We start from the raw sequence: 15,070 nt of genomic DNA, 5'->3' as shown, positions 1-15,070 counted from the left end.
GCAAGCAGAGTGGGCAGGACAGACGACACAGAGAGGGCAGGAGGACACATCTCCCACGGGACAGCTGAGAACTTGTAGGAAAAACCTTGCCAGAACACCTGGGAAGATCCTGGGAGCTGAGGGACAGCAGATGTGGAAGGTTGGGTGGGGAAGTCACCTCCAGCAGTCCATGGGAACCATCAGGCATTGAAGGTTGGGCCTCAAGATCTGGGTGTTGACATCTTCTCCTCCGACTTCACCAAATTTTTCAGACCATGGTCCTTCAGGAATCATCAGTGTGGTGGTCACCATGACAAGTCCAAAGCGGGGAAACTGAGGCACCAAGTCTTTGTAAAATGCAGATTTCACTTCAGAGTCCTGCTGCCAGGGTAATTGCTCCATCAGTGTTGACTCAGCCCCCAAAACCTGGCAATTATCACTAAAATGCACGTGGGCAAAGTCATTCCCGAGGGAGGTGGAACAAGCTGGCCCAGAGGTTTTTATCAGGAAGGACAGCGACAGGGAGGAGATGGATTTGCTGCTCACAACTGGAAAGGATGTGGAGATGAAAAAGCTGCTCGAGAGGGTGAGGGACCCTCGTGCTGGGTGCAGTATTGGGATTTTCCATAAAAAGAGTTCCTAATCCCTGGAGCAAGGAAAAACACACACGTCCCATCTCAGGTAACAACAGGAGCAAGTTTATTCAGGTCTGGCACTTACAGAGCTTGGAAGGACAAGGTACACGGCATTGGTTTTCCAGAAAAGTCAGCCCAGGATCAGAAGAAACGAGACAATTTTATAAAAAGAGACTGCAGCTGCCAGGGGCCAGGAATGTGTCTCCCTTTGGATCCTGCATTCCCGCTGCCTGTGCCACCCACATGCTGGAGCAGACCTGGTGGTGCTTGGGGCATCCTGTTCTCAGCGAACCCCAACCTTAGAAATGAGGACGGCAGGGGGGAGGTGGGTACGTTATTAACAGGTAGAAAAAGCAGAAACCCTTCCAAAATCATCCGCCTTGGCGAAGGAGGAGCGAGAGCGCAGCGGGAGATGTCCACAGGAGGAGGAGGAGGAGGAGGAGGAAGAGGAGGAGAACAGCTCGGCCAAACCGCCCAGGTCTCCAACGCTTGGAAGAGCGGAAAAAAAAAAAAGTCCTGGAAACAATCACCTCGGGAGCCTGCTGAGAAACAGAGTATCTCCTTGCAGACAGCAACAGAGCAGATATTGGCTAACGAGACCCGTGGGAGGCGGCTCTTCCTCGGGCAGCGCCATCACTCGCGGGCCTGGAGGACGTAGAGGAGGCTGACGAGGATTCCCAAGGCCAGGATGGTGGAGCTGGCTCGGACGCTGTTGGAGCCGCTGATGTTGCACAGGAAGGAGTCGCAGCAGTAGACGGAGGCGGCCGCGATCCCCAGGTTGATGCCGGCGCTGGGGCAGATGGGGGAGCATCCCTTCGAGATGGACTGGCCGGATTTGCCGCCTGGATTTGGGGTGGGGGGTGGGGAGGGAGGAAAAGAGAGGGGTTTAGAAGGTTTGGGGGTTTTTTTTGGGGTTTCTGGTCACCTGCTCTGCAAAGGAATTACAGCGCTGGAAGAGCCAGGGTGGCACAGGGAGGATGGAGAGCTCCAGAGAGGATGAAGTGGTTCTCGGAGACAGGAATCCCAGCCAGCCCCTCTTATCAAGGATCACCCATGATAAGCTCCCACAAACACCCCAGAGACCACACAGCACCCCAGGAACAGCCCTGTGGATCAGCCAATGTTCGGCTGCAACGGCTCCAGTGAGGAATCCCAAAAATCCCTCTTGAGCTTCACTCTGGGACTCCTCAAGGGAGACAGGGAGCACTGGGGAGACACTTGGGAGCCAAGTCTGCATTTCCAGAGAGGCACAGCCCACGTTAAGAGGCAGGAAAGAGGAAACCATTAGCACTGGGCTATGAAGGGAAGTTTATAAAAGTTTCCAGTCTCTGTTTGTGAGCATCTGACCCCCCCACGCTGGAGACTTGGGCATGAGATTCCCCCTCCTCCTGCCAGGGAGAGTCAGGATGGGCTCTGGTTCCTGCAAAGGCACCAGGAGATCTGCCAGAGCATCCTGCCTCCCTCGGAGCAGCAGCTGAGGACACAACTCCCCAATCTCTCCAGGCACTCAGGAAGGAAACCCACAACCCTCCCTTCCCTCCTCGTCCACAGAAAGTGAAGCAAAGGTGGGACTCCGGGACGAAGAACCCAAACACGAGGCAAAAAAAAAAAAATCAGCAGGAATAGCAACCCTGGAGCCTCCCACACAGGGAGCCTGCAGCATCCTCCACGCTTTCACTTATTCATCAGCAAACTCCCCGCCCCCAGCCTGAAATTCCCCCCGGACTCGCGGGCATCGGTGCAGGCACGTGGGCTTCTAACGTGACTCCTCCTGGCAGCGCGTCCCTCCCGAGAATTCCCGTGGGATGGTCCGACACTCCAGTTGCTAAGCAGAACTTTCCCTTTTTTCCCCCCTGTCCCCAGCCAGAAGAAGGCGAAGCCTCGCTGCAGCTCAGCAGGTGACCCAGGAGAGGAGCCAGGAGGGGCAGGAGGAGGCGCTGTCACCACTCACCGAGTCCCACTCCGACGTACGTCGTCACGCAGTGGTTTTCATTCTCTCCACACTTGACAGGCTTCAGGCAGGCCCAGTTGGAGGAGGCATCCGAGCAGGAAAAGCAGACGAGCGTGTGGGCTGCAAGAGAAAGGCAAAGCTCATTGAGGGGATGGTGGGAAGATGTCCTCACTTGGAGTTCCCCACCTCTGTCCCATGGGACGTCTCTGCCCACAGCCGCGCTTTCTGTTTCAGTTTTATCAGCCCGCAATAGGGGACTTTTATTTTTTTTTCCCCCCCAAAAAAAAGGCCAAGCAAAGGGTTCAAGCTCATTTTAAGCTCTTATCAGCTAAAGCTGAAACAACCTCAGCCTGGCACTTTCTGTCACCCCGGTTGGCACCAAGAATGTGTCCGAGCTACAGCTGCCAACTTGAAACCAAACTCCAGAGGTGAATTTTTGAGATTTGGGCTGGTTCAGCTCAGCCATCAGACATGGTGTTCCTGCCTGGAGCAGGGGGGTTGGAACTGGATGATCTTTAGGTCCCTTCCAAGCGAAACCATTCTGATTTTATGATCTTGTGACACTGATGGGAAATGCTCCAGGTGTGACCACAAGTTCAAACTTTCCATGACCCAGCTTTGGGCACCAAGATCAGGCCATGCTTGAGCTGGAGCACGGGGTGGAAATGATTTTTCAGCTACAGAAAGCTCAAGACCTGCAAAACCGGCAGGTCCCCTAAAATTATAGAATCATGGAACTATTTCAGGAAAACACCTCTAAGACCTTTGAATCCAACCATTAACCCAGCACTGCCAAATTCATCACTAAACCAAGCCTTTAGGCAACACAGCTGCACAATTTTTTGTCACTTCCAGGATTGGTGATTCCACCACTGTTCCAACATGTGACCGGTGAAGAAATTTTTTCTCATTTCCAAGCTAAACCTCCCCTGGAGGAACTTGAGGCCACTTATGGCTTATCCTACAGCAGCAGGAAGGACTAACTGGCTCCCATCCCTCATCCCTCACTAAGAGGGATGACTGGAAAACAGCATTTGGGGTGGGGAGTGGTTGTGGAGACAGCCTGGACCAGAGACTCAGCAAGGCCATGGGCACTTTGATCTCTGTGTTTTACACACAAGAGCATCACATCCACGCTGCAGCTGCTGACCTACATATGCAGACAGATCAGGTCTGTTCCCAATGTTCCACGGACTCGGGATTTTGGAGCTCCCAGGCAGCCCCTCCACGAGGCACTGCCTTTCCCTTTCTGTATTTACAGGATGCAGAGCGGGGGCTGATTCAGGGTGGGAAGTGCGAGGCAGCCCCGTCCCTGCTCCCACCTCCTTCAGCCCCACCACAAATGGATCATCAAAAAAAACACGGAGTGGTTTGGGTTGGAAGGAAGCTTCAGGATCATTCAGTTCCACCCCTGCCACAATCAGGGACACCTTCCACTATCCCAGGCACCTCCAAGCCCTTTCCAACCTGGCCTGAAACACTTCCAGGGATGGGGGAGCCACAGATTCTCTGGGAATCCTGTGCCAGGCCCTCACCACGCTCACAGGGGAGAAGAATTTCCTCCCAATATCCAACCTAAACCTCTTTCAGTTTGAAGCCATTCCTGCTTGCCCTATCCCTGAAAAAAAATCCCTCTCCAGCTTTCTTGTAGACCCTCTTGGACTATTTTCCTAAGGAAGTGAAGCAGGGGAAGCCCTGGGAGAGCTCCCTGAGGCTCAGCAGTTCCTGACAAGGATATTTTGAAGAATTATTATTTGGACAAATATTGCTCAGCATCTGTCCCACTCTGCCATAGGACTGCACCACATCTCACGGCTCTTCTCATTCCTGTTTCTCTCACAAAAATAAAAGGTTTCTACAAGAGAAATGAGAAATAAAAAAAACAATTGCTCTCAGAGGAATGACTTTTGAGCAGCCACAGCTGAGGAGGGGAAAGAAAACAAAATATAACCTCAGAGAAACCGATTAAAGTGCGTTAGTAGGAGATGCTGAATGTCACAGCAGAGCAGCCAAATCTCTGCTCTGGAGTGGAAGCCAACACCACAACCCCCCAAGCAGGAATGTCCTGGACTGGCTCATGCATCCTCCAAGGATCCCTCCTCTGGCAATGATCCCTACAACAAACCCAGGTCACCTGAGCACACCAAGGCAGCCACCACAACCCAGAGTGCCGGGATTACAGGGCACCAGCTGAGTCAAAACCTCCAGGAGAGATTCCTCAGTGGATCTCTGCGTTTAGGAGAGGGGAAGGAGGAGGAGGATGGGATGAGCCACTGAGTCACTGTCCCTCGCTGGGTTGGCCACAGCTCCGTGTGGGACCTCGGAGCAAAGCCCAGCTCTGCTCCCAAGTCTCAGGTGAGCTGTCCCAAACTCTTCACCTCACAACCACCCCGAGGGGGAGAACTGACTCATCCCAGGAGTCTCCAGCAATCCGGAATGAAGTGGATTACAGGCTTCCTGTGGGCATTCTGGCAGGAGAGGTGTCCCCATATGTGTTTGCTCACTGCACTGAAGGCACTGAGTGGTGCAATGCTGTTCATTAAAGGCTCCAGGAACAAACACACCAGAAATCTTTGGGCATGACATAAAAGTGCTGTTGGGCATGAAATTCTCTGCCACGTGACTCAATCCCTGCTCCAGCCACTGCATCTCCTACCTGTCCCCATGTTTTTCATTGTCACCCACTACCCCTTGTCTTAAGAGAAAAAAATCCTTCCAGGAGAGGCAGAGTTTAAGAAAGGAAATATTCGGTCACTTTCTGCCCCCCAGAAAACACCTACAAACAGGCTGAGTGGTTTAGACAAAAGGCACAAGAGGGGTGGCAGAATTAATTTCATGCAGCTGTAGCCGGAGCAAAGAGTTGGAGCTCAAGGTTACAAGAAAAGCAAAAAAAAGGGAAAAAAAATCCCAAGACTGAACAATGCAAAAGAGAAGCCTTGTTTTCACGAGTCAAAGAATTTATGTGTTTATTTGTTTACTGCTTGGCTTCTGGGAGGAACAAAGGGCTCCTGACACAGAGCAGGGCATTTGGGGGAATTCCTTCAGATAAGGAGTTGAATGATTCTTGCAAAGACAAGGGGGGGAAAATGCTTTTAAAAGCCCACTCTGGAGCTCGGCAGCACCAGGAAAATGCAGTGGCTTCGGCAGCTTTTCCATTCAGCCCCGATGCTGTTTTTCCATTCTTAGGCAAAATCCTTATCAAGATCCACAGGCAAGATCTTTGAGCAGGGGGTAAAGCTCTTCTGTGAAATCCCCCCTGGGCATGCTGGAAGTGTTTGGGGATAAAACCACCTGCAACAAAGCCTTTTGCCTGCATAAAAACTTAATTTTAAAGCTGAAAGGCTTGTGGGTTTGTTTTGGGGTTTTTTTTGTTTGTTTGTTTTTTGTTTGGTTGTTTTTGTTGGGTTTTGGTTTTGTTTTTTTTTGAGGGGTGGGGATGAAACCCTTCACTGGCTCGGCCTGGCCTGCCCATCCTCCCAGCTGGAACCGAGCTCAAGCCAGCTGGGCTCTGCCCCGGTCCCAAGGCTTCAATTGCCAGTTGCTCCACTGGGAGGGGGGAATGGGAAGGGCAGCAGACAGCCAGTTCCATCCCTCAGAAAACAAGAAGGGACCCTGCTTGCCGAGCAGGGGCTGCGAGAGCTCAGAACTCTCCCGTTCGCTCTTTGTTTGGCTCCTCCGAGCAGCGACATATGGGAACAATACGCGGTTCTGCACGGCCCCGAGGAGTTTGGATAGTGAGGGATGGAGACGGTGGGGAAGGAGGGGACGGCAGGCCCTGCGACTTGGGCAACTTGGCGGTCTAGCACACAGCAACAGGAACCGCGTTCTGCCCGGGTTCGGCATCGTCCCTTAGGGGTCACCGCGCCCCGCACCGGCCACCCGAGGGATGCTCGGAGGAGCCACAATCACGAGTGGCTCTGCCCTGACTTTGCTCCATCAGCCATTGCCGGGGCTGGGCTGCCTCTCCCCTCCACCCTCCTTCCTCCCGGCTGCATCTCAGCCCATCCCAGCGCCGTTATCCCGGCTGGCTGCGCCCAAAAAGGGGAGCGGAGCCGGCCCTGCTCTTTGTTCGAGCCGCAACTGGGAAAAGCTCCAGGATATCCACCCGCACGGCCGGAGATGCTCACCGATTCATACAGGCGGGGGAAACCCGAAGTTCCTGCTTCAGGAGGGACACTGCTGCGAGGCACGTCTTGGAAAGACACCCCCGCATCCCGCTCCGAACCATAACGCGGCTCAGCGCTGCGCCCCCAGCCCCTTTTCAACCCTTATATCCCCTACAAACCTCCAACTTCCACAGCCTACCCTGCCACACGAATCACTCCCCCAACCCCCAATTTGCTCTCTGGCGAGGGACCGGGGGTTCCTGCGGAGGAGGCGATGGTGGCGGAGGCATCCCCTTCCCTTCCTTACCTCTCTCCACGCACAGCACCGCGGCCAGCACAGCGAGCAGGAGCGCCTTCATGGTGCGGACGATGTGGCCGGCGAGATGCGCAGGGCGGCTGGGGAAGCTCGGGGCTGGCGGCAGGGCCGGGCGCCGGGGGTGGGGAAAGGGCGGCGGCTCCGCCCCGCGGGCCGGGCCCGGCCCCCGCGCCGCCTCCCCCCTCCGCCTCCCCGGCCACGCCTGGTTTCGTTTCCCCGCTAGGGAGAACCGGGGCCGGGAAAGGGGCCCTGGGAAGAACGCGTCGGCATGGCAGCGGCTGGCCGAGGGGGAAGAGAGCCAGCTTTCCCCTAGCTGTGCCCCAGGAGGCTTTTTCCAGCCCTCTTTCGGGTCCCCTCTGTTTCCGTGAAGGAAGAGACGGGAGGAGGGGGCTGCCTCTCTCCAGGACCCCAATCATCCAAGTCCAATTCTTCCAACTCAGGTTATTCTGGGATTCCGTGATTCTCTGACTCCCTTTACCCACAGGACCCGCTGATTTCCTGCCTCCCTTCCTTCCTCCGTGCATCTCCTCTCACAGATCCCCTGAGTACACACACATCTTCCTCCACACATTCCAAAACACCCTGTACACACACATTCCCTGTATCCAGGGCTCCCTGCATGGATCTCCTACAGGCGAGACTCCCCTGAATACAGAACCTGTCCCACACTCCCTCCTCAGGTCTGACCCCTCTGCAGGCACAGCCTCCCCTCAGGATCCAAGCACATAAAGAACCAACTCTCCCATCTGTTGCCCAGAGCCTTAATTGGATTAGACATACAGGATTGGGAAGCTTGAAGAGCCCAGCAGCTGGGGTGGCATGGGACAGCCCGAGCTGCTTGGCAGGATGAGTCTCCAGACTGTAAATAAGTCCCCTGATGTCGGAGTGTCCCAAATTCAGTAGGTCCCATGGAAAGAACTGAATCCTCTAGGAAACGAGCTGCAGGAGGAAAAGTGGGGGAGGGTCCCTGTGAAACTGGCTGTCAGGAAAGCCTGGGGATGGAGGATAAGGCTGGTGAGCCAGCAGGAAACAGGCTTGACAAACTCTGTGCCACAGATGGGTTTAATTCTGCAGAGTCAGCATTTCTCAGCGAATGCATCTGTCAGGCGAAATTCCAGCTCCTGTCTTGTCGGAGGCATTCAGAGAGCTCTGCTTGGGAAGAAAACCCATGCCTGCAAACCCCTGCTTCCCTTTCCTTTCCTGTGGCTCAGTTTTATTTGTCACTGCCAGGTATTTTAGCAGGAGCTGACTTCCGAGCAGTTTCTGTGGTCTCATATCTTCCACTGGAACAGGCTGCTGGGACAGACCAAATACTAAAAAAAATGGGAAGTTTCAGTTTTGTGGTAACTTGAGAAAATGTAATTCGGACAAACCTCTGTTTCATACAGGCCAAGGAAGTAGATTTTGGTTGGATATTGGGAAGGAATTCTTCCCTGTGAGGGTGGGGAGGCCCTGGCACAGGTTTTGCAGAGAAACTGTGGCTGCCCCATCCCTGGAAGTGTTCCAGGCCAGGTTGGATGAAGCTTGGAGCAACCTGGGATAGTGGGAGGTGTCCCTGCCCATGGCAGGAGGCTGGAACTGATCTTTAAGGTCTTTTCCAACCCAGATTCGTGATTTTGTGATACATTCTCCTCATCCCCAAGAGAAGAGTACAAGGATCTACAGCTTCCTGTATTTCCCCCACACTTAAATTTAACATTATCAGCCCCATTTTTTTTTTTTTCTGGAGATGGGCTTACCCTACTGATAAGAAGGAAGAGAGAGGACCTGAGGGTCACAGAGGTCACGACCCAGCACGGGATCTGGAGTCATCCCGATACTGCTGGAATGGCTGGGCGGGAACAGCACTAATGACAGGATGCTGCAAGAGGAAGAGGTGAGCAGAGCCACCAGGGACCAGTTTCCTGTGGTGGGAATTACACCAGGTAGGGAAGCAAGCCCTTCTGAGGGCTCTGTGATCCTTTTGGGTCCCTTCCAACTCAGGATATTTTATATTCCATGGGGTAAGCTCATCTCCCACCTCCCCCTGCCACCCAAGGTTGTTGTGTGGGACAGAGTGCAGAGCTCTGCTGGCTGAGATTTCTGTTCTAGTCCAGCCCACACTGCCCTGAGTGCTCCAGCCTCTTCTTGCAAGTTTGGAGGTCAGTGGAGGACTTTATTGAACCATTGGCTCCGTACTGTGAGTGCAAGGCCAAAAAGTATTTCTTCACAAAAAGAAGGGTGAAGCAAGAAAGGCAGCAGGGGTAGAGTCCAGCACCAGGAATGTGGGCTGTGCTGGCAAAAGGTGGAGACAGCTACAGAGACATGCTTGAGGAGAAGGAGATAAGGTAAATTGGTGCTAGGGTAAATATTTCATGGTTATGGCACACTGGGGAGGAATGGGTACAGTTAAAATCAGGAAATGATGAGTGTGACTGGTCCTTTGATGGGTCAGCAGAGAGGGTGCAGGAATTAAACCTAGACTAACCAGGCCTGCAAGGGTTTGATGTTGAACAGGCACTTGACGAGTTAAAGCTTGAAATTCAGGGTCAGTAAAAACTTCTTCAGCTTCTGAGGGGCCGGGTGGGACGCAGAGAGGTTCCTTCCCCACCACGCTTCTGTTTCAGGGTTTGTGTGAAGCTCCCTGGGCTTGGCTGTGCACGTGAGGCACCGAAACCCCAGAGGAATTTGCAAATGAGACGTTTCCCCCTGTTAGTGGAGCAGAACTGCTCAAACCGCTTTCCTCTGATGACACAGGAAGGGGACAGACTATTTTTTTTTTTTTCAGTAATTGCATCACGCTCTGGAGTTGGGAATTGTTCAGATTTCTCCCAGAGAGGGTTGGAACTGCTCTGTGGGAGAGCCCTGTCTCACCTCCCTGTCTCACCTGAGATTCAGTTTGGTAGAGGACTGGGAGGACATGAGAGAGCAGGAGCTCAGGATCTCCATCCTTGCTGCTTCCTCCTGTGATATATGATGTGAAACAATTTGTGTTTGTAATCTGTGGTATAAAACAATTCGCGTTTTATAAAATACACGGTAAAAGTCACTCAGGCTTGGAAATAAAAAAGTGTTCAGGAATTGTAAATGTCCTTGCCAGGAGCTCAGGCAAGGACTAAAATTTGCAATGGAAAGAAAGGTGGCTCCGAGAAGAGATGGGCCCTCTCCAGAGATGGACCTGACAACGACCCGGCAATTAACACTCGATATGGATCTAGGCTCCATCCTCCGGGATGTGCATCCTGACACAGGGTTCCCAGAAATCGAATCAAGTATTCATCTCTCCTCTGGAACCTATTCAACCGACCGGCAGCGAGGAAAAAGACCACGTGAGTATGAAAAAGAAACTGGAGGGACAAAAGAAGTATGAGGCAATGCCCTGTCCAGCCGGGAAAAACCGTATATAAACTGACCTGCAGAGACTGAAATTGTGAACAGGGGAGCTCTGGTGCGACAGAGGCCGAAGCCAAATTCACCCAGTGCTGATCCCAGGCTCGACACTGATTTTTGCTTGTGGCTTTTTAGAAATTCTATATTGTAAATTATTAATAAAATTCTTTATTAATTTAATGTAATAAATTTTATTAATTTAATTTACAACACTCTCATCCCTAAAGTTCTCTTTGTCTGGAGTGCTTTCATGCAACTTCACCCAGTGCTTCAGTCTGGGCATGAAGGTCCTCCTTGCCCAGGTGCTGGCACAGGCCCTGACACTCCATGGAATGCTGGAGCTGGGAATCACCATCACTGGAATTCCTGCTCGCACCATCCTGCTGCCCCTGGCTGAATGAGAGGCCTGACTTCATATCCCAGCCCTTCCTCATCATCCCGCCCTGGATGCTCCTCCTCATGAAGTCCCTCCTGATCTCTCAGGATCTAAGCTGTCCAGAAGACCCTCAGGATAATACCTGGAGCATCCAGGGATGCTCTGGACATTCCGTGGGCAAACCAAGCTGCAGGTTATTCTTTGCTGTCTGTTTCCAAATGTTTCCAAACAGGTCACTGTCCTCTACCACCTCTGCTGCATCCTGTGGGGAAACACCTGGGATTTCTCTCAGGTCATTCCTGAAAATTCCTGAAATAATTGTGCCCAACCAGATCTTTGGGCCACGCCATTTATTATATTTTTTATGGATAAAGGAATAAAACCTTCATCTGCCCCCCTCCAACCACAACATGCAGTCAGTATCTGGCTGTCAGACTGATGAACTTTCACTTCTGGCTGACATCCACATTTCCTTTTCCCTTTCTTGCCCGGGCCTGAGGTGAAAGTGGATTGCTGCCTGGTAATGCTCAGCCGGTGCTGGAATTCTCACACTTCCTCCTTCCAAAGTCTGCGTGACTCAGCCGTGCTTGTTTTGACAGGAAAACAACTGTGGTTCTTCAGGAAGAGCTTGTTTCTCAGGCAAAAACTTTAATTTGCCTGAGCAGTCTCAGCAGGGCCCTCCTCAGACTGTGCCCATGGCTCCAGGGACCCCCTTTAAGCTCAAGCCTAACCCTTTAGGCCCCCTAAGTGTCCCTGTCTGCAGCCTTGTCCTGCCTGGACCTTGGCCATGTGCTGATTTGTCTCCATCTGTCACTGGCCTCAGGCTGTGACTTTTAGGGTTGGAATTGATGATCTTTTGCTCTCCCAACTCAGGATATTCCACAATTCTCTTCTCTGACACTAATCCTTAACTATGTAGTGCTTTCCCTGTCTCCAGGCCTAATTCCATTTCCTGGGTGAACTCTGGACTTGTTTTATAGCACTTTTTTTTTCCCCAGTCCTGGCCTTTTTCCTTTTTTTGTGCCATCAGAGGTTCTGGACCACCTGCACAACCTCTTGGGCACCTCCTCTTCCACAACAGAGGCCTCATCTCTGGGATTTTGGGGCGAGGGAAGAGGCTTTTCCATTCTTTCCCTTATTCCCTCCACCAAAAAAATCCACTTTCCTGTGGACGAGGAATTCACCAGGCTCCAAGGAGGCAGCACAAAAATACGCTGAAGCTGTAGGCAAGGTGATAGACTTGTGGGGGTTTGTGGTGGGAATGTTAAACCTGGTGTAGAAAACATGGGAATGGGAGTGTTCCAGGGTGTGGAAGGACCAGAAGAACCAGCAGAACAAAGGAAAGGCAGTTGCCGTGGAGCACCGTGCCTGTGCTCATTCAAAAGCAGAGAAAGAACGAGGTGACCTTGGATAGGAAACTCCAGAGGACTAAGAGCAGGGCGGGAGCCATAAAACACACAGATAAAGTAAACAAAAGGGCTGGGATATTCAGGAATTTCATCTAAAAGGGGTAAAACGAAAGAGAAAGTGAGCAAGGACATCATCCTCTCTCCAAAAGCTGTAAAAAGTCCAAAATTGGGTTTTTTTTTGCTCTGCCTTTCACCTTTTAATGTTCACTAAGTGCTCAGCCTGAAAGACACAATGAGAATTGTGGGGCTTTTATCTTCTGGCTGCTTGGTGGCACTGAAGTGACACAGGCCAGATGATCTGGGCACACCCACGGTTGTGCTTGTGACCCAGTGAAATCCATAAGGAAGAGAGTGAAAGGCAAAATCCACTTTCTCCAAGATTTTTATATTACCAAGTCTCTCCTCCCCACAGATCTCCCAGGGAGTTTCATTCCTGGAGTTTCCTGTGGCTGCAGAAGGGAGTTTCTCATTCCCAGGAGCGGGGTCTACTCGTTATCTAATTGCTAATTAACATCTAATTCTGCATCCTGGAGCTGCAGGCAGCTCCCAGGTGAGCTGCTGTGAGCACTGGGCACAGGGCCAGGGCCTGTTCCTGCCTCTCCTGGACCAAGGAAAATCGTACCCCTGGCACCTCCAATTCTTTGTGTGGAATTTAAGGCTTTGCCTGAGTAAGGAATCAGCTGGAAAATGGGAAAACCATAATTCCTATGCAGAGCTCTCTGCACCTTGTGCCTCAGCACTGCTTTAACGTCAGCTGAAATCCTGGGAGCTGAACACTTTTTGGGAGTGAAAGTTCCTGCCTGGAAGCTCTTCCCACATCACTGGAAGAGCTTTGGGTCACTTTTGCTGTTCAATCTTTGTCCTGGAGCAGCCAGGATCTCCTGGAAGGTGTCCCTGCTCATGGCCAGAGTGATTGGAACGAGGTCTTGCAGGTCCCTTCCAACCCAGAACATTCCATGATTCCGTGGTAGGGCAAAGCTAGCCCTGAACACTCCAGTTCTGCTCTGGTGCAGGGAATCAGCTCCAGATGGGGATGGCAGAAAGGTGACAGAGAGAAGCAGGAATGGGAATGACCGGGAATGAGTGAGTTCACCCTCCAGCCCCAGTGGAGACACGAAGGAGATGCTGAGACCAGAGTTTTTCCATGCTTTGATGAATCCTAATTATGGTGCTAAAGCTGCTGCTTCTGGCGGCAGCTTTCCAGCTCTTCACCCTATTTTGGATGCCAGGAATTCCTTCTGATGCTGTCTAAAATCCTCTCTGCTGCTGTGTGAACACAAAAAGTGGGAAGAACCAAGCGGGCCAAACCTTCCATTTGGAGGATCTGGGAGGTTCTCATCCCGTCACACACCAGGTTTACACTTCCCAGTGCAATGTGTAAGATTTTTCCATGGAGTGCAGAATTCCAGCAAGGAATTCAAAGCATCCAGGAGGCTTTGGTTTGCATTTTTCTCCCAAAGTTTGACACGTGTTAAACTTGTGATCTGGCACATCTTCTTTTCCTGCCAGATTGCTGTGAGGGAGATTCCCTCATCCCATATTTGTGCCACATTAAATGGAGAGCTTTGTGCTTGCCCTTCCTAAATTAAACCCTCTTTTCTCAGCCTACCCCGTAAATTTACTGGAATCACCCACAGTTCTCCTGTTTGCAGATTGCCTCAGCTTGTCACCCGTGAGCTCAGTGAATTTATTGTCTAATACGTCATCCAAACCAGCAATTAAAACTTTTGCATCCTCCCAGAGCCAAGAGGAGCCTTTTAATGGATCGTTCCAGCCTGACAGCAAATTGTTGGCTGTGATTTGCTCATGATTTCAGCCCCACTGGGTTTTCTTGGTTTTGCTTCTGAGCCCACCACGTGACACCGTGCCAAAAGCTTTATTAAGGCTGAGCTGTGTGACAGGTACCACTTTTACCCTCACAGATTTTGCTGTCTTGTCACAGGGAGGGATATCACCCAACCTGTCACAAAATTCTTGCTGATCATCCCTGCCTCCCTGATAGCCCCTACACCCTTGTTTGATGATCTGTTTCAGAGCTTTTTTTCCCAGTTTGGGTTGGCTGCTCTCTGTGTGTCCCTAGAGAGCATCCTAAGCCCTTTATAATAATGGATTATTTCCACATCTCTTCATGGAAAGGTTTTGGATGTGGCACCCAGTGCTCTGGTCTGGTTGACAAGGTGAGGATTGGACTCAGTGATCTTGGAGGTCCTTTCCAGCCTAAATGAATCCCTGATTTAGACCCAGTCTCCCAAAATATCCAGATTTTCAAAGAAACAGGAGCAGAAGAAACAGCCTGGCTTTGGTGGCTGTGATGGATTTCTTTTCCCCATTCTCCTGGACACCACTTCGGCTGACAACCTTCACTGATTTGCATATTTATGTCGAAAACACTAATTTTATTCACTTTTGATGTGTTAATTAGTTCATCTCATTAATATCTGTGGCAGCAAAATGGTTCTTGCTGTAGTGTTTGATGTGGTTGTGTCTCCACACCTGTCTTCCCTCTTACTCCACACAAACACAGCTCCTGACTCTGCAGGTGCAGCTCAGAGCTGTGGGCTTGGAAAACAAATCCTACACCGAAGCTCCAAGAATCACCTGGAATTCTTCTCCCAGACAGCTCAGCCTGGAAAGCACCAGCACCCAAACCTCACACTGGAGAAGGGAAATGGGACTGATCCAGTCCATGGGGGAAAAAAGGAGATTTGGGCTTTGCCTAAAGCTGAGCCACAGAAGCCTTGACCTTCTACCTGCACCTTCCTCCAGCCCACGGAAGGGAGGAACCAGTGTGGAAATGGAGCAGTGACCTCATAATCAGCCCATTCCTCACCTCCAATCAAGGGGGAGAGCTTTAAATTGTCCCTCTTCCTTCTTTATTTGGAAAAGTTCCAGCTATTTTCCACTCAGAGGATCAGCACAAAGTCCATCC

At 51.5% G+C, this 15,070-nt stretch overlaps 1 protein-coding gene across 1 annotated transcript; it reads right to left on the bottom strand.

The window, feature by feature from the left end:
* Positions 1-656: 656 nt before the first annotated feature.
* LOC134554219 (lymphocyte antigen 6E) lies at positions 657-7,137 on the bottom strand. Its single transcript, XM_063404733.1, has 3 exons — positions 6,979-7,137; positions 2,566-2,685; positions 657-1,456 (listed from the first exon to the last, which is right to left on the bottom strand). Exons 1-3 carry the CDS (start codon positions 7,028-7,030, stop codon positions 1,248-1,250), a joined length of 381 nt encoding a protein of 126 aa, XP_063260803.1. The 5' UTR covers positions 7,031-7,137; the 3' UTR covers positions 657-1,247.
* Between the last annotated feature and the right edge of the window lie 7,933 nt (positions 7,138-15,070).

This window comes from Prinia subflava, chromosome 1 (genome assembly GCF_021018805.1).
Source record: "Prinia subflava isolate CZ2003 ecotype Zambia chromosome 1, Cam_Psub_1.2, whole genome shotgun sequence".
NCBI lineage: Eukaryota > Metazoa > Chordata > Aves > Passeriformes > Cisticolidae > Prinia > Prinia subflava.
Note: the sequence above shows the minus strand (reverse complement) of the source record. Positions and strands in the feature narration are given on the sequence as shown.

What these genes read in the sequence shown, in the direction of transcription:
- LOC134554219 (XM_063404733.1), bottom strand. Translation starts at nt 7,030, where the DNA reads ATGAAGGCGCTCCTGCTCGCTGTGCTGGCCGCGGTGCTGTGCGTGGAG. An exon ending in GGTGCTGTGCGTGGAGAGAG is followed by an intron (nt 2,686 to 6,978) that starts GTAAGGAAGGGA and finishes TTTCTCTTGCAG; the next exon opens with CCCACACGCTCGTCTGCTTT. An exon ending in GTACGTCGGAGTGGGACTCG is followed by an intron (nt 1,457 to 2,565) that starts GTGAGTGGTGAC and finishes CCCCAAATCCAG; the next exon opens with GCGGCAAATCCGGCCAGTCC.